This window comes from Lipophrys pholis (genome assembly GCF_963383615.2).
Source record: "Lipophrys pholis genome assembly, chromosome: 16".
Lineage (NCBI taxonomy): Eukaryota > Metazoa > Chordata > Actinopteri > Blenniiformes > Blenniidae > Lipophrys > Lipophrys pholis.
The window spans coordinates 21,917,896-21,937,244 of NC_137634.1; the positions used below are offsets into that span (position 1 = coordinate 21,917,896).

A 19,349-nucleotide genomic window follows, 5' to 3' on the forward strand; every position below is an offset into this window, starting at 1 on the left:
CAGATTTACTGTGAGAATACCCCCGATGGATTCCAGGTTTTGGGGGGGGCCTTTCTGTGTGAGCATATATGGCATTTCTAACATTCATTTTAGTTTAGTTGGTGAGAAGACACACACACACACACACACACACACACACACACACACACACACACACACACACACACACACACACACACACACACACACACACACACACACACACACACACTCAATCTGATCACGTTCAGTCTATTTGCATTACACTTCCTGTTCCATGGCGTTCTTGACCATTGCCACGCTCTCAAACGGCGTTACGAGTGGGAACCATCACATGGTTGTGTCGAGGACCAGACTCTGACTGGACATGTCAACTTTGAGGCCCATCAAGCCTCGCCCCCAAACGGCAGAACGAGTAAAAGTAATGGGATGGGAGTGACGAGGGCCGGTCTGTGCTGCAATTTGTCAAGTTTGACGCTGATCAAGCGATGTGGCCTTTTATTTATTTATTTATTTATTTATTTATTTATTTATTTATTTATTTATTTATTTATTTATTACCATCCGGGCCTTTCTGTGTGGAGTTTTCCGTGTTCTCCTGAAAACCATGCATGTGAGATGAACTGGAGACACTGAATCGGTCTGAAGTTTCCACATTCTCATTTTGTATCAGCAGCGACTCCAGCTTCTCTCCACATTCCAAACACATGCACGTTGAACCGATGCTTTTAAGTTGAAATCCATCATGCTTGTTCTTTCTTCTTCACCTCTTCCGTGCTGTCCATGAGTAAAGAGTGTGAGAAAAAGCCGATCACGTGAAGCTCAAGCCAAACAATGTGCTGTATAGTAAAGATCGTAAATTTCATAGAGAAAATTCTATTCATCATGAAGAGAAATGTAAAAATATATAGGAACCTAGAAGAAGTTGAACATTTAACTTCCAAACAAGATTTTTTAATTTTGTGAAACATCAACCAGCCGAATCACCACAGCTCTGAATAAAAACAAGATTCACTTTTTTTATTTTAATGCTTTTAATTTATTATTTCACTCAAATGGAAAAAAAAAAAAAGCATTTACACACTTTTCCAGTAAGTACAGTCAATAAGCATCTTTTGTAATGTTCAGTTTTCTTCATGAATGTCAGTTTAATCCATCTGAGAAAGATTTTATTTAATATATTCTTTTATGTTTTTTGTTTTGTTGTTTGATTTTTATCTTAATTTAAAACGGTTCTTACACCTGGTCTAATTATTATGGATGAATATTGGATCAAAATACTAATTAAAACCATTTTTTAGCTGGATAAAACATTTTTATTTATCTATTTCTTGACAGATTTTTCTCAAAACAGGAGCAGCAAAGTAAACTTGTGGACAATTTTCAACAGCGGATTAACACATTTAACCTAATGTAATTCTTCCACTGTCATAAAATAAAAATAAATTATTTCACGTGGCTCCAACATTTGGAGGCTTTTCACGTGTTCAGTCCACACTCGGCTAATCTGCTAATCTTTAGAAATAAAAGCGACATGAAATTCATTACAAACACTGAAACTTCATGAAAGCAATGCAAAATGAACATTGGTAGTATTTTTAACAGGCTCAGGAGTAAAACGCCAACCTGTTTTTCTTGATACAGTACATCAGACAAAGAGAAGTCCATGTTTGAGGACGGTGAAATTAAAACAGAATAATTGTGTTACTTTAAGTGAATCTGATGAAATGATGTGACTTGATTCTGTCCCCTCGGCTGTGTTTCCCCGCATATAAATATATCAAGAAATGAAATGACGTTGCTGTTATTTAGTCGAATCAATGAAAAAAACAATCCACCAAATTAACAAAGGTTAAAAAAATTAAAATAAAAAAAAAAGATTTAGGTCTGATAAGAGAGTTAAAAAAAAGAAAAATCACTCCAACTTTAGTATCACGTGTGAAGCAGAACACCACAGCTGTCGTGAAAACAGGTTTCATCTTAGGTGCAATAAAACTCAATACAAAACATTTTACACAAACATTAAAACATTAAATTCTTGGTGTGTTTATGGTGAATAAAATAAATGTTACAGATTAAAAAAAAAGTCTTTTGATGTATATCTAATTTATTTTATTTCAGGCACATTAACTGCTAGAATAAAATGTAATGAGTTTCTATTTTACTGAATGGATTTATCATAAAATAAATATATAAGATAACATTTACGCTGACCAACAATATTAACTTTGTGAAAATAATTGCATTTTTTTGGGGGGGCTGTTTGACGCGAGACTGAATACTCGGTTTTTAGCTGCGAATGTTTGGTTGCTACTTACACTCTTTATATTTGTATCTTTTATTTCACTCGATCTGATAAAGCATTTCTAAAGAAGCGCCTTTGCTCATGAGAAGTAAGATTTTTTTCCCAAAATTATTTTGAAATTGCTTAGTTTCAAACAAATACGTACGCTTGACAAGAGACCATTTAGTCGACATTTAAGCTTAATACAGACTTTTTAATGTTTAGCACCTGCCCAGTTAGATATAACAACTGTTAAGTCAGTTAAGTTCATGAGCTCAGGACCCGTTTGCACGACGTTTTAAAGTGAAAATGAAAAACTTGACTTGCGTTTTGGGGGTTTGTTAACATGACGTCGGCGCTCTGAGTCACTGAAAACACAACTTTTTGGAAACGGGGTGAAACGTCATTTTTCTGAAACGCTGCTGCTGCTGCTGCGGCTGTAATAAATCGTTTTTATCCAACCAATCCAACTTTATCGTCTGCCCATACATACTGTATGTCGGTTTACTCCCATTGTTAATATTACGGCGTTTTTTTTTTCTCTGTGCGCATGGGCGTGAGGTTTCATTACAAAAACAAACAACACGGCCAACTCGTGGCCTGGCATGCTACCGACATCGTATTCAGTGTTTCTACCGTTTTCATGGAAACGAACATCGTTTTCAAAATGTTGCCATGTAAACCCACAACTTTTCTGAAATGAAATCCCAAAAACGGTGAGTTTTCACCTGAAACGTTGAGGAAACGGGGCCTGGGTCAGCCATGACGCTGTGAAATCTGTGTTTTTTTTTTTGTGCATTTAGGAGGAAATGTTGGGGTTGTAAATGTGACCGAGCACTCTAAACTTCACAGGTCTGAGATTTGTGCGTTACGTTACTATATTATAACCTACGCTAAACACACTTTACGGTAGTACCTTTATTGCGTAAGAAATGATTCTTCGCCCGACTACCCAGCAAACACCTGGGGTGTGAGAGGAAGCGGCAGGTTGTGATCGTCTATGTTGTTGTCGTCGATGGCCGAGACTGTGCAGGGCAGAACCTCCAGAGGATATTTCTCCAGGATGTCGTTCACCTCCCGCTGCACGCTCTCGGTCCAGGACAGCAGGTCGGCCTGCAGGCTCTGGGCGGCCTTCGCCACCGCCTCCTGCCGGCGGCTGAGGCCCGACAGCAGCTCCAGGTTGTTGTTGAGCTGGGCCAGGGCGGGGTTGGTGGTTTCGTGCCCGGCTCCCGATCCTCCGCCCGACTGGTCGCCCTCCGAGCCGCTGAACCGCGGCGAGGCCTGGCCCGACATGTAGCGCTCAAATTCCTCCGGGGAGAGGTTGAGAGAGTGAGCGTCCAACTTCTCGATGAAGGCCGCAGCACAGCACTGAAAATTAAACAAATAAAGAACACAACTGATATTCAAACTGATTCAACAGATTCCTAATTGCTTTAACTTATTAATAATCTATATACACTGTCAGGGACAGTGGTAGCCTGAAGCATACAGGATGAAGCAGAACCGTACAAGATTCAAAAAATATGATCAAAAAATATTCAATTTATCATTTTTAATATTTCTTTAAGCTTCTATTTGTTTTTACAGCCTCGGCTAGAAACTTAAAACTGAGCAGAAACTGAATTATTAAAGCCTCATTCTTTATTCATAACTGAATGAGCAACAATTAAAAACATATTTCTTCAGTTAACTTTTAACAATTGCTCATTTTATGCAAATTTTTTCTACATTTTCTTTCTCTATAATATTTGTAAATACTTGCTGTAATTCCCAAGACAGTTTATTTTAACGGCTCAAATTAACAATTAAGATATTATCATTCACATATTGTTATAGTTAACGAGCACAAGTTGCTTGATCTGATTCCAATACTACAACTTTCTGTGATGTCTCTCATAATTTGCCACTTTTTTTTCAGAATAATTTGATGTGGGCGGTCACACTTTTGTCCACAGCTGCCTGAAAACAAACGTCACTTTGTGAAAAAGAAGCGAGACTGTAAGACTCATTAAATCTGAGAGGAGAGGAGAGGAGAGGAGAGGAGAGGAGAGGAGGACGGACCAGGTTGGTGAAGTAGTATCCGTCCTCGCCGGTCATCAGCCTGCTGGGGTTGCAGAAGCGAGTGATGTACTGGATGTTGGACTGCAGCCGCGGCGGGTTCGCCTTCAGCACGATGTAGATGAGCGCTGGGAGGAAGTCGTCGGCGGAGGCCGGCTCGTTCTTGTTGATCCCAATGGCGCTGAAGATGTGTTTACTGCAGCGTGTGATGCAGCCCAGTTTGTCCTGAGGAACCCTCTTCGAGTCCATCTCGATGATATCTGAAGGGACGTTTTAATGGGGTCATGTTGTACAAAGTTCACTTTCTAAAGGTTTTCCAACAGTAATAATCGTCTCCATGCCTGGAATGACGCCCCAGAAGTGAAGAAAGACTGTCCTCTCTCTCCCTGGCTTGTTTCAGTTTTCACAAAGTGTGTTGCTCCAACCAGCCAATCAGAAATCAAACCCTATATAGTGTCATCGGGGGTTCAGCCAATCCCAATCAAGGTAGGCCCTCCCCCTGACTCCTCCTACAATTAGGTAGCTCTGTTCTGGCACATGGCACCACGAGAGGAAGTACTTCCTCCTCTTCCCAAGATGGGCATGTGTGGGCGGAGCCAGTCCAGTTCAGAAAGAGTTGAAAAGCTGCATAATATGACTCCTTTAAAGCTGCGAAGATCAACGAATCACCAGAAACTACAAATATATCTAGGTACACCGACAGGCATTCTTCATGATGGTACCTGTTATCTATAATGGACATGACTGCCGGAAACAAATTAAAAGACAAACAAACTGAGATCTCCACTAACTTACAATTGACCAACACAACAAAATCGGTAATCTGACAGCTAGAAAATGAGCTATACTTACAATAATCCAAAATCGAGGTGCATTTCAGCACCAGGACTGACCACTACACTGGTTTATGTGAAATGAAAACAAGTACGATAGAAAAGTCTCAGTGTAATAAAACTGTAATAATAGTGCATCATAGTAATAAATGTGTAAACATTACTTGTCTTGCCTTATTAATTTTTTGTTATAAAAAAACTTCATTTTCAAACCATTGATTAATTGAACTTCCTGTGTTTCTCCATTTTTATATAAGATATTGTGGATTCCATCTTTTCGTGGATGTAAAGAAACAATTTATTCAAATTCTATTTTTATTGAAAAGTATGTTTATCTTCCTTTTAAAGTGTCACATTTGTAACAAATATGCATTTGTTGGATGAGCAAAGGAGCTCAGGATGCGGGCTGCACGAAACAAAAAGATAGATAGATAGATAGATAGATAGATAGATAGATAGATAGATAGATAGATAGATAGATAGATAGATAGATAGATAGATAGATAGATAGATAGATAGATAGATAGATAGATATAGAAATGTCATTGCTGCATCCCATTCATACTCAGCTCTGTTGCTCATCCCACAAATGCATTTCCTTGTAAACGTGGCACCATTTAAAAGAGAAATGAGAAGGATTCCCATGCACTATGAGTTTTAACATTAAGAAGCATTGTCACAACAAAAACAAACATTTCTTTCCTACTCTTTATGCTTGTAATATTGCAAATGTTGACTGTTGTCTTAATTAAATCTAATTGCGCTGTATAGTCAAGTAGGTCGGTCCCTGGTTCAAATGATTAAACTCTTTCTGCCACAGAAAGAAAAATGCAATGAGCTCTGGTCCACTGGGACTTTAAGTTGGGGGACGCTGATACCTGTTATTGCTTTGACGACGTTCTCGGACACTTCGGGGATTTCTTCATCGAAAGACACACACAGCATCTGGATGGTGACCCAGTGTAAAGCCCTGCAGACCACAGAATAGACAGCGTTCAGCAGGGAGAGCCCCAACCTTCTTCTTGTTCGTTACTTTCCTTTCTGTCTGGGAACTGATGTAGTCGTACACACTGGTTGCAGTAAATTGCACCCATGGGTGACAAACGGCTGTTCTTCCTCAGTGAGGGAGGTTTACCTTATCCTGTTCTGCGTGGCCAAGTCCTTCTTCTCATCGTCAGTGGTTTCTGGGCAGAAGACGCTCTTATACAGACGAGTCATGATGTACTTCTCCACTTGGTCCATCACCTGCTCCACAGACTCTGAAGATCCTGGTGAACAAAGGAGGCGTCAGGATGGTTCGTTCGCACGCCGTGCTGCCACCTGCTGGCTCCCGCCACGTCTCAGATTCGTTCACAGCTTCTGATACCAGTTGAATGTTGCTTGAACTGACCCTTGAAGTGGCTCAGCAGGCGGTCGGCCATGCCCTGGTAGAAATCCTGGACGCACTCCGAGAGCTCGTCAGCACCCAGGTCCTGTTGAGACCAGAGGTCAGGGGTCAAAATGTGGTGACTGGTGTTTTAATCTGCCAGAGCAAACTCATGAAGTCAACGTGAGGCCAAGCTCGGGGTTTCAGCTGTCAAACACTTCTACATTGCAATGTTTGGAGCGTTCATGTGAGTTTGTTTCCAATGAATTCAAAGCAGAATAACAACTAAAATTCAGTTATTTATAAGCATAAATTGTCTATTTTTTCCACCACTTGATTGGATGACAAAAATACAATAAGTGGACAGATGGTATTATTATAACGTAGATACACATTTCTATAAAAAAAATAAAATAAATAATATATATATATATATATATATATTTTTTTTTTTATAGAAATGTGTATCTATGTGTATATATATATATATATCAAAACTGACAATTAAGAGTGATAAAATTCTGCCATTCTTCATTTGTTTGACTTATATTCACCCAGTTTTGACATGAAGTTTGTTTTCCATTGGAGGTTGTGTCTCCATCTGACTTCAAACTTTTAAAACTTATTAAGGGAGTGAAGCTCCACTGGAACATCAGCACTAAAGCTACAAAATGAGAATCTGCCATCACATCCAGTATTTCTACTCCACCCTAATCTAATCTAATCATAGATGTTTTCATGATGTCTTGGGTGGATACTGTAAAATCACAGCCACACGATTAGTACTGACTCATCTGTGTTGAACTGTTTGCTCATGCTTTCTTGCACATGTTGCATAAATGTGGAAGAGACACTGTGGACATCTTTAGACTTCTGCTTTCTGCTGTTCTTTAAAAATATCAAGAGAGCAGCTGTGATGAACAGAACAATGACTTCTTTTTTTTGTTTTGTTCACATGCATAATTGATAAGCACTTTATTGCCATTAGCCCATGTCCGTATTGAATTGTTCCATTTCCGTAATAAATATTTCAAGGAAAATCATCTTAGTCTTGTATTTCAATCAAGTTTGACATTCTACTGCAGAGCTGGGTGGGCTCCAAAAATGTTTCCGATATTTAAGACTGTCTCTCTGTTTTCCCTGTGATGGACTGACGACCTGTTCAGTGGGTAAAACGCTTTTAAATTTAATCAGCTGGGATCAGACACAACACAATTCAATTAGTAAAATTTATAAAGGTTGAGGACATCCTAAAGGGTTTTAATTATTCATAATTCAAAATAAGTTTTAGTGTCTGGACCAAAGACGGAACACAAGATTTCACATCTGTGAAAGTTTCTCTAAAATCCCAGTCAAGGTCACTTTGCTTTCAGCTTTAATTCAGATTTGTAGTAACTCGCTGTGTAGTCTCATGTATGTAGATCTGTATCACCTTCTATCATTTACTTGTAACATTGATTGAAAAGTGTATTAATGATAGTAATTCTCACACACTTTCTTGCTGGACATGTTCAAGATGAAGGCTCTGCACTGCTTGTGGACCTCTCTGCCGGGCTTCTGGAGGGTTTTCAGGAAGTCCAAGAAGTCTCTGGAGACTTGGTCTGTGTCGAAGCTGGCCCGGCGGCTCGTTGATGGACTCGGCGTCTTCCCCTCCTGGTTTTCTGTCAACGAACAAGCACATTTACAAACACGTGTATTTTCATCCAGAAGAGGTATCGTCACCCACTAAAGACATTCACAACCAACGTTTTCCAGCGGATGCAGGAATTGTGGGATCCTACATTAGTAAACTCTAAAACTACGGGCCAGTTTATGTCCTGAACTGTGGGATTCAAACCTGCAAACTTCTGATCCCAAGTCTGCTTGTCCAGCCGCGAGGCCACCACTGCCCCCGAAGGTGTTCCTGGGAATCGAACCCGGGCAGAATCCGAAATACTAGGCCACCAGAGAGAAACAAACTAATGGAGGGGCTGCCATGTAAGACACTCTATCCATACAGGAGGAGCAGTCTGAAGTCTTGCTCAAGGACACTTCGACATGTGGAAAGGAGATGGGGAATCGAACCTGCAATCTTCCACTCTGCCTACTTAGCCACAGCCGCTACAAAGATGTGTTTAAACCTTGAAACTTAAAGACTACCTTACTTTCCATTTGTTTACAATAAAGTTTCTAAGAACTTATTGTTTATTTATTTATCAGTGCTGAAAACAATATCGCTAGTTCAATTAACCTCTTTTTAAATGTCTGATCAACCCTCCTGTATGCGAGGATGTTCATTCATTCTGCATCCATTAGAGGAATGTGCAGTTTCTCCTCAGTGCCAACAGACACAGAAAATGTCAACAAATCCACAACATCCCCAGAAACGTAATTTCAGGGGTCTTGGAGCAACACGATGCTGAATGTCCAACCTTTCTTGGAAGCGGTGCGTGACGAAGGGCTGAAGAACTTCTTCACAGTGGTCACTTTCCTCGTCTTCTCATTCGTCTTCTTCTCCTCAAACTTGGAGAAGGGTCCCAGGGAGACGTGTCCCGGGTGCTGCTGCGGCGCCGCAGCCTGGGAGTGGGACTGCGTCTGCGCTCCGTGGCTGCTGGCGTACGCCGCTTCCTCCTCCCTCTGCAACCTGGACGGGGAGAAAGTCGAGTCGAGTCAATCCGGTTTGAGGAGAACGAGGTGCCGCCGCATCGCAGCCGCTCACTTCTCTGCCAAGGCCCAGTCGTCCTGGATCTGTTTCTGCCGCACCCGCTGGTACTCCTCCCTCCAGCACTTGGAGCACAGGCCCTGCCAAGCTGTGTTGCCGTAGTAACCGCATCCCTTCTTACACAGCAGGTCCGATTGGTCCACGTGTATCCCGCGTCGCTCCGGCCGCTGACTCATAGCGCGAAACCTTGACCTGCGATGAAAAATTCATTGTCTCGTTAGTATGTTTGGAGGCGCCGCGACTGTTTGGACTGATGGGCGCACACACACACACACACACACACACACACACACACACACACACACACACACACACACACACACACACACACACACACACACACACACACACACACACACACACACACACACACACAAAACATCCAGACAGTTTGCATGTCTCAAATCTAACACCCAAAAACACTCCAATCCCGACTGGTTTGCCTGAAATAAACTGAGGTGTGATGAAGAATAATTTGAATTTATTATATAACAATTTGTTGCATAAAGATTGTAATTTTCATTCCCCGTCTGCACCGTTACCCATAATGCAACTCCTCACTCCTGGCCCTCGTGCCCATTTCCCTCACTTGTCCTGTCTTTGTGTCATAGTGTGTCCCAACAAACATGGAAGGAGAAATTCGGTCATCATGGAAAACATAGAGAGACTTCAGTAACAGACATTCACGCCAACACGCAATGTACAGACCCCAAAGTGAAAATGGCTAAAATGACTGTAAGAAAGTAGCTGAAATCTGGAATTATTTCTGCTTTAGTGTTTTCTTTAAAGGAGAAGCCTCTCACTTCTCAGTATCACACACACCATCTCTGCATATTTCTCAAAATACACACTTATTCTATAGGTTTGAAAGGAATGCTGGAATGCTGGAATACTGCTTTAAGCAATGTGCTTTCACTGACGCATCAGGGAATTACTCGATGTCCTGTTTCTCTTGCTTCCCTGTTCCGTTACGAACAGCGGTTGCTTTTATTAAGAATGTTCAGTTAATAATGGCAAAATAAGTTCAATGTTTTAAAAGTTGAATTGTTTAAATTGGTGAAAGTTTTAAGAAGTACAAGCTGAAGACTGCCGAAATAAATTCAATTCAATTTAAAAAAAGAAAGTCACAAAGTAAAAATATTTTAAAAAAGGTCTACGATATTAAAAAGTTTCAACATAGCAAGAATTTCTTAAAAAAAAGCTGCATATTTTCATACTCGAATGGTTCAAATTGGTCAGGCTGCAAGTACCGAAGCGAGTCAAAAAATGCCAATAATTCTGAGAATCAGCATTCACACAACCAAATGTCAGTAATTGCCTGAGTGAAAATCCCCCTTTTGTGTTCCAGGGTTAAAAAAATACTAACCTTGTTGCTTCTGTGTGAGCAGGCGCTACTTCTGCACAGTTGAGATATTGTGACAATAATATACGTAATTGATAATTCTCACAAACAGAAAAATGCTGATTCAACGTGTGAAGTTGATTTACAGCTGCAGTAGGAACTGACTGTCTGCCTCTGTGTGTGTGTATTGAACTTAAAAGATGCCTCTTATATGCCTCTTTTAACGTCATTTGCGTGATGCTTTCATGTGCATCACATAAATCAGCCCTTCGACATGATAACGAGCTGCGGGGCTCAAACAGTAGCGAGGCTACATGCTAAACATGATTAAAATACGACTCATAACACATTCATTATACAAGCCCACTTGTCACAAGGGCGACTCCACCGGGAATCAAATCCACATTAACATGTGCAAAACAACCCCTGGAATCCGTTAACACCTATGGGGGTATTATTGTGGCAAAACTACTTGTCTATGTGTATGGAGACTTGTCTGTCTGTACTTCAATCTGTCTGTCTGTACCTCAATCTGTCTGTCTGAAGTCAGAGTTGTCAATGTGTAAAAGGATTTGTCAACGTGAACCTGAATCTGAAAAGTCAATGTATTTGAATACAAGTGCTGAAAATACGGACAACTCACCAGTTACCAGTCACGCAGTTTCACAATTTGCTTGTTTTTTTTTTACACGTGACTTTTGCTACACTTCTGCCGTCTGAAGGGTTCGAAGCTGTAAATCCTGGGTTTCTATTATCTATCTATCTATCTATCTATCTATCTATCTATCTATCTATCTATCTATCTATCTATCTATCTATCTATCTATCTATCTATCTATCTATCTATCTATTTATAATGTGTGAAAAGTGTATGTGTGATTATGTCTAAAAAGAGTTGCTGAAACAAGGGACAGATTTTAATAAGAGCAGATTAATGATGCACACATCTTTATATGGCATATCAAATACATCATCAGACTGAGGTTCACATTCAAATAAAGGCTTTAGAAAGGTCTACTGCTCGGTTCTCTTCAGCTTCCTTCAAGTTTTTGTAAACAAAACACGGACAAAGTTGCTTGTTCTGTGTTAACTCCCGTTGACTCTGGCGCTACCCAAGCGCGAGATGCCCCATCCAATATGGCGGCGATGCCGCATCACTCTCCAGCACGGAACGAGGCGTCTACCCTTAATAACGTCTATGGGCAAGACCCTGGAGTGCCGAACTTTCTTCTTGTTCTGATGGAAGATGAATTGGCCTTTAGTTTCTCTCCATTTCACTCTCCGGACCGTAAATGCCTCAAATATTTGACTCTGCCTACATTCCTAAACGTTTGCTCCGCTCCGCAGTCAGGGGTTATTGCTTCCTCCAGCGCCCCCCACTGGCCTTTTCCGTCAATAACATTCCCATCGTCTGTTATCAAAGCAAAAGTTTCTTCCTGCTGCCTCCTCGCCCTCGAACAACAAAATGATTACACATCATGTGGAGACTATGTCTGTTCCACGACCATTTTATCTCAGACCAACTTAATTCCACAGGAGGAGATAATCATAGAAATTTGATAATAATCAAAACTGCCTCCATAAATAAACAAAATCCCACAACAATCAAATGTGGATTGTTAAATATTTGTTCACTTTGATCCAAATCTTTACTTGTAAGTGACTTGATAACGGATCAGAAATTTGATTTATTTACCCCCCCTGTTCCATGGGACACTTACAAAGCGGTGCTGAGAGGAAAAATTTTTTCATACTCTTCTTTACTAAAGAAGCGTAAACAAGAGAAATTAAACAATTTAAATCGCTAAAATAAAAACCTACAAAAACAACATAAAGATGAAGTGAAACCTCATAATAGTGCGATCAGCAAAATGAGATAGATGAGATAAATTCAGAGGAAGTTAAAAAGAATTTCTAAAGAAAAGGTATTTCTAAAACAGGGACAGTTTGAGCCAGGTAGTAAAGCAATGAAATTATTAGCTTATAGATTGAGGAAACAGCAAGTAGACAAGAGCATAACTAAAATAAGACGTTCCCGAACAAAGAAAAGAAGAGATCCAACATAGTTTTGAAGAATACTACAAGAAACTCAACTTACAGCCAAAAATAGATAATATAAATAAAATCACAACATTTCTGTATTCCTTAGATCTACCTACAGTTACACAGGAACAAAATAAAACCTTAATAAATGTAGATTATAAAACATTTATGTCTATATTAGCTAAAAGAATAGGGAACATTCTACTGTCCCTCATCCACCAGAGACAGACCGGAGACAGTTTGAGAAGGACATTACATATCATGTGGGGCTCACATCTAAACAAGACACAAACGATGCTTATGGGACGAGACACAGAGAACAGATTTCAGTCAGTCAGATGGACCTTTCTGTATAAGGTACGAGACACATTTGTCTTCCACAAAACCCTCATCCAAGCCCTCCAAGCCAGCGACAAAAACCCGACTGCAAGAATTTAAATAAATGGTAAAACTTCAAAACCCTTCACATTAGAATGTTCCTGCTCACTGCTCCTCTTTGCTCTCTTGATTGAGCCTCTCAGTCAATCTACGAGACAATCCACAGAGATTACAGGATGGTGTGTTCATTTTTTTTCTTTTTACCTAAACCTTTATTTCCCTCCCAGCATTAACGTCATCCCTGGAAACATTTAGCCAAAACTCAGACTAAAAGTTAAAAAACAAACAAAACTGATTTTAACCCTCAACTTTGATCCACCAAAGCAGCTATTAAATAAATATGGTCTGAGAGGTGACTCAAAGGCAATTAAATACTTCGGAGTTAACCTCACACAAGATTATTCAAAGCTAATTATGTCCCCCTAAACTCAGAATTAAACTCAGACATCACTCGGTGGAACCTCTTCTTTAATCTAACTAATCTAATCCAACTATACAAAATTATGCAGTTGTCAAAAGGCAAAGGGGGTGTAACTTTACCAAATGTAAGGAATTACTATGCAGCACAGTTAAGGACATTCATGCGTGTTTGCGATCCACAATTGAGATTTAGATAGAAGGAAATAGAACAGGCAGAATCTAGAGGACCACCACTACAAGCCATAACAGCAGATAAGAAATTGATAAATAACCTCCAAGATAAAGACAATCCTCGGGTAAATGTGACTCTAAAAATATGGAGGAAAATAGTTAAAAAGCATAATCTGAAGGGTGCAGAGAAGATATTGTGGTTTTATGAGCATATGACACAGACTTTATGCCAAACCTGACAGACTGTTGAATTAAAACATGGAGTACAACAGAGTTCTGTCTTAGGTCCTATACTTTTCACTTTGTACATGCTTCCCGTAGGGAATATTATTAAAAAACACTCCATTAACTGCCATTTTTATGCAGATTTATCTATGAAACCAGAGGATAATAACCAACTTTCTGAACTAGAAGCTTGTCTTGAAGACATAAAGGTTGGATGAGCCGTAATTTCCTGCTCCTGAACTCGGATGAAACTGAAATTATTATATTTGGCCCAAAACATCTGAGAAAGAAATTATCTAAAGATTTAATAACACTAGATGGTATCACTTTGTCCTCCAGTACCACTGTGAGGAACCTGGGAGTTCTTTTGGACCAGGATTTATCCTTCAACTCCACATTAAAGAAATCTGCAGCACTGCCTTTTTTCACCTACGTAATATTTCCAACATTAGAAACATGCTGACTCAGAGTGACGCTGAAAAACTAATCCATCGTTTGTTACTTCGAGAGTAACTACTGTAACTCCTTATTATCAGGGTGAAACAATAACTGCTTAAAAAGTCCTCAACTGATTCAAAATGCTGCAGCGACGGTCCTGACAAGAACCAGCATCAGAGATCCCGTCACTCCAACACTAACCTCTCTTCATTGGCTCCCTGTTTAATCTAGAATAGAATTTAAAATCCTCCTGCTAACTTATAAAGCTCTTAACAACCAGACTCCATCATATCTTAAAGAACTGTTAGTCCCATATCTCCCCAGAAGACCACTTCGTTCTCGGAGTGCTGGCTTACTGCAGGTTCCTGGGTTTTCTAAAAGTAGAACGGGAGGCAGAGTTTTTTAGCTTTCAGGTTCCTCTTATGTGGAACCAGATCCCAGTTTCAGTTAGGGAAGCTGACACAGTCTCTACCTTTAAGGCCAGACTCAAGACTTTTCTATTTACTGAAGCTTACAGTTAGGGCTGCTTCAAGACACTACAATGCGCCAAGTTTGAAACTAGTAAAACTAATTTATTATTAATAAAACAAATATAATGGGGATAACCAGAGATAGAAACATCCGAAATTCTAATAGCAACCACAACATCTATAATCACATGAACCTTATAGAGGTTTATTTAAAAACATTGGGCTCTTATTGACTCTTTCATTCCGATAACATTGTTATTACAGTGTTATCGCACTTTACGTCTCCAGATCGGCTCCAGTTTCTCCAGATGAGTCTCTGAAGCTCCAGATAACAACAGTCAGATCAAATATTTACCAACTTAATGTGGCAGAGTGAAATCTTCCCTGGGTGACGATCTGGTGGCTGCAGACGCCATAACATGTCACTGACATGACTGTGAATCCGTGTGAAAGCATGGAGAGGGTCTAACTGATCAGTGTGCATTTATATTACACTCAAACCACCATAGTGTCTGAGAATCATGATTCATTCAGGCTTTGCTGTCATTTATCTCCAGCTCGTGCAGCTGAACCAATGCAGCTCAGGTGTGGTCAGCTGCTAAAATGAATCGCAGCGGCCAATAAATACAATCGCGCCTCCAGATGACTTACGTTTAACTTTATGGATGTTTCCTGAAGCTACAGAGCTGCTACGGTACTCACCTATTGTGTTTTCAGCGAGCAGAAACAGACACAAACCTCCTCCTCCTCCTCCTCGTCTTCCTACTCATTCAAGGATCGGACAGTGACGTCACCGCGTTAACCCGGAAATCTCCTGAACGCGCAAAATAAACAAATGTTTCACGGATATTTTTTTTAATACATTGAATTTTGATCAAAACGATAAAACACACTGGAGAGAATTTTCCCCATGAATACACCGAACTTTTAGTCTACTTACTTTCGCAACGAGGAGTAATTGTAAAGGAATGTTTGATGACGTCACTTGAACGACACCGTGATCACATGACTGACGGAGAAGGCCGAACTAATACGATGTTTCACGATAAGGTGAGGGACTTAAACTACTAAAGTACGGATAATGGCACTATTGAAATGAATGAATTAAGATCTTTTCTTGAAGACAGTTTGTAGTTTCACATTCCAAGTCACGATTTTAAATGTGTTGGATGTATCAACTTTCTACTAATGGCTACCCGAATAAGCTCCAGATCAAATGATCTGCCTGTCTTCAACAAGTATTACAATAGCTGAAAGTGATCTATGAATACAATTTTGGTCCCCATAACACTCCACTGTGGAACTGCATGTCGATTCAATACAAAAATCAATCAATTATTTTTCTCAAAGTTTGGTTAGAGAGGGGAATTCATCCTGTGATCCATCTCTTGACTGTATGAACAAATGTCTTCCAGACTCATTGAACAGACAATCAACTACATCAAATAAGATATGAATGAAAATCATACTTGTTACAAAACATTTGATTTATTGGGCCATTCTAACTTTTAACATTTTTGTTGAACAATAGTACATTTCCTCGACTCTTATTTGAGCTTCTGCTCCTGATCGTGGAGTTCACAGAAGGGCCAACAGTGTTTTCTCTTCAGTGACATTAAGGACACTGATGTTCTGTCAAAATGCCAGTCTTTGGTTTTCTGGATCATCTACATATGTTGATAAATGACACTAACGAACACCTCTCTAAAATGTATTTTTCCAGTACTTCGTGCTGCTGTACCAGACTCCAAATAAGTTCTGAATTTTAGACCTTCGACAGAAAATGTTCCAGCTTGAATTAGAATAAAATTATTGTGAGAAAAATATTTTTCCTGATCATGGACCATGATCTGCGGATAATTAGTACAATTCAAAATGTATTCAACTTGAAAAGACCTATACAGAGTAACATAATGCAGCATGATGTGCTGTCAAGGATTTTCATAGAGTCACTGCATGAAGTCATATAAATTAAAATAAATTATTCAGACGCTCCTAAATCAGTATGCATAGAGGTCCTAGAACCCCACCAAATCTGAGACTTTTGGGTTTACTGATATCAAGTAATTAGACTTATTAGCACAAAAATCAGAGACTCAAAACTAGTGAGCGAATTGAAGATTATTCCTGTTTAAGTCCACAAAAATGGATTTGAGTTGATGCCAAAAGGGCAGAACTGCTCTCAAGCTGCAGAATAACTATTCTATCCTTGAGTTAAAGCTTAGCAGCTGCATGCACAAGCCTTGCTTAATTCAAGCAAATGCACCATGAGTTTATATTTAGGTCTGCGAGGTCATTCCTGGACTGGTCATGTTGATAACGCCTGTAAACACACAGAGGGTTGGCCACAGATAAGACTCAACACACACTGTCCAGACAGACGAATGCAGCGATGATCCTGATGGGGCGCACTTTGTGTCTTCCTTCACCAGCCACTGTCCACGAGCTCTTCTTCGTGGCTCGAGATGCCAGCATCATCCCCGATGTCTCCTTGGATCCCGTCCTCACCACCTTCCTGTCTCTGGACTCGTCAGCAGCTCTGCAGCATCAGTACGACTATGCACAGCGGAGCATGAGCAGAGAACACCAGGCAGCGTTCAACCTGAACCTGACCTCGGCGCTTGGGGGCCGCAGGGTCACCAACGGAGGCGTCGGCGTTGTTGCTTTGGCGTTGTCGTTGATTTTTGATCAGGTTGCCCACCAGGTAAAGCTACTGTGTTTGATCTGACAGAGCCATTTCTGGAACCTACAGTGCTGGAGGAGCTCATTCATCTGTCTTTTGTGTGAAAAAGTAGAGCAATTTATTTTTTTCTCCTAGGTCCAAGCCTCAGCTGAGGGCAATCTTTCAACTCACACAACCAAAACTGAGAGGATTTTTGGCATCAGCGCCTCTTCGAGAATCGGCTTGATGATCCAGGATTACCTCCAACTAATTCCAGGCATCGCCAACGATGAAGAGAAGATGGCTGAGACGACAGAGCTGTACGACAACTGGCTGAAGCTGGAGCTGGTCGACCACTTTGAGAGGATGACCACAAAGAAGAGGATGAGTACAGTGTCCATGCAGCAGTGGCTGACCGGGGCTGCGTTTCATCTGCACATGAGGATCCATCAGGTTTGCTCAATTTCACTGAAATCCTGAAATGATGATAAATATGTAATCAGTCGCATAAATCTGTACCAAAATGTGAAGCATGCCTGTTGGATGAATTCCTCTGAACCCCAGATTTCTTCTGCTGCTGCTGCTGCACTCAAAGCCCTGTAGGGGTGACCCACAGCCACATTCAGAGAACCACTCTGATCTCTATAATCTCAAACTTGACTTGCTTAATCTCCTCACTCATATCTCACAGAGTATTTCTGTTGTTCTGCCAACAGGTTCGTCTGCACTCGGTTCCACTAGGATCCGTCCGGTCGCTGCGTGTTTCTTATAAGACGGGCTTCAACCACCTAATTCAGGGATACACAGCCTACCTACGCAGAAACATCCAGGAAACTGCAGCTCTGGGTCCAGAGAGGACAAGAAGCAGAGCCGCCAGCGGACGAATACAAACAGACACGTCCAACATAACCAACATGACCAACATGACCAACACCAGCAGTCTCCCCTTTAATATCAGCCTCAGTGGTTCATCTGATAAACTCAATGACTCTCGTGGACTCAGTGTAACTGCTGGCATTGGGAAATGTTGTAAAACTCATGTATCTAATGCAGACTCTGTACTCAATGTGACAAACAGACTCTCTGTAGATGATAAACCCAAGAACACACTCGACTCTTCCAGTGTACACAGCGCGGAGGAAGAGGACAGCCTGCTCGGCCAGTTAGTCATTGAACCTCTGAGAAACATGAGCCACAATGTGCAGCATCACGCCTGTGAGTCTCCGGCCATACAGCAAGCGCTCGTGACTCGTATCATCAACGCTATGGACCTGGAGAGACACAAAAACTTCTTCACTTCACCTGAGAAAGTCCTCCAAGGCCTGTTCAGGCAGACAGAGGATTTTGAACTGAGGGCAAACTGAGATAAATCAAGTGGGAAATTGGTGTTTCAAATCCGTAAGAATTTCAGTGAGGAAAGTGGAATCCACTGCTTTGTCCTCACGAACTGCAAATTGCCCTTGAGCAAAGCCCTTAAATCTAACAAGCTTCACATGTGGCAACGAGCTGTTTCTGAAATGATTATAAGAACTGTGATGTGTTCACTTGCAGCTTTTATATGATTAGAACTGCGATGCTTTCCCATTCCCGTGCGTGTTTTAAGATACTATTGGAACTGTGATATGTTCACTTACACTTTTTAAAATTCTAATAGAACGATGAGTTCACTGGCACCTCTTTAGAACTGCGATGACTTCTGGGATCAACTATTCTATTCTATTCTATTCTATTCTATTAACTCAAATCTTCTAGCATGAGATGTAACTTTTTCTCTTTCTTGCTACTTTTTCTCTATATTTTATTTTTGTACTATCCATGTAAAATTAATATTGTTCACTGAATACAATTTGTCCTAGTGACAATGTGTTATGAGAATAAAGATTTTCCACTATATTTCAAATTAAAACAAACACACAAACAGGGGGGAAGAAGAAACCCGGCTCACTGATTGGTCCGGACCGAAAGCGGAAGTTGTCCAT

General features: G+C 40.5%; 2 protein-coding genes across 2 annotated transcripts; one reads left to right on the top strand and one right to left on the bottom strand.

The window, feature by feature from the left end:
• Positions 1–2,231: 2,231 nt before the first annotated feature.
• On the bottom strand, positions 2,232–15,480 carry rabgef1 (RAB guanine nucleotide exchange factor (GEF) 1). The gene is made up of 9 exons (XM_080483035.1): positions 15,411–15,480; positions 9,219–9,413; positions 8,932–9,143; positions 8,015–8,181; positions 6,545–6,626; positions 6,290–6,422; positions 6,033–6,124; positions 4,325–4,581; positions 2,232–3,631 (listed from the first exon to the last, which is right to left on the bottom strand). The coding sequence occupies exons 2-9, from the start codon at positions 9,395–9,397 to the stop codon at positions 3,212–3,214; spliced, it is 1,542 nt and encodes a 513-aa protein (XP_080339161.1). The 5' UTR covers positions 9,398–9,413; positions 15,411–15,480; the 3' UTR covers positions 2,232–3,211.
• Positions 15,481–17,092: 1,612 nt separating this feature from the next.
• On the top strand, positions 17,093–19,296 carry LOC308121659 (uncharacterized protein). The gene is made up of 3 exons (XM_080483039.1): positions 17,093–17,412; positions 17,527–17,823; positions 18,087–19,296. The coding sequence occupies exons 1-3, from the start codon at positions 17,101–17,103 to the stop codon at positions 18,732–18,734; spliced, it is 1,257 nt and encodes a 418-aa protein (XP_080339165.1). The 5' UTR covers positions 17,093–17,100; the 3' UTR covers positions 18,735–19,296.
• The last annotated feature ends 53 nt before the right edge of the window (positions 19,297–19,349 follow it).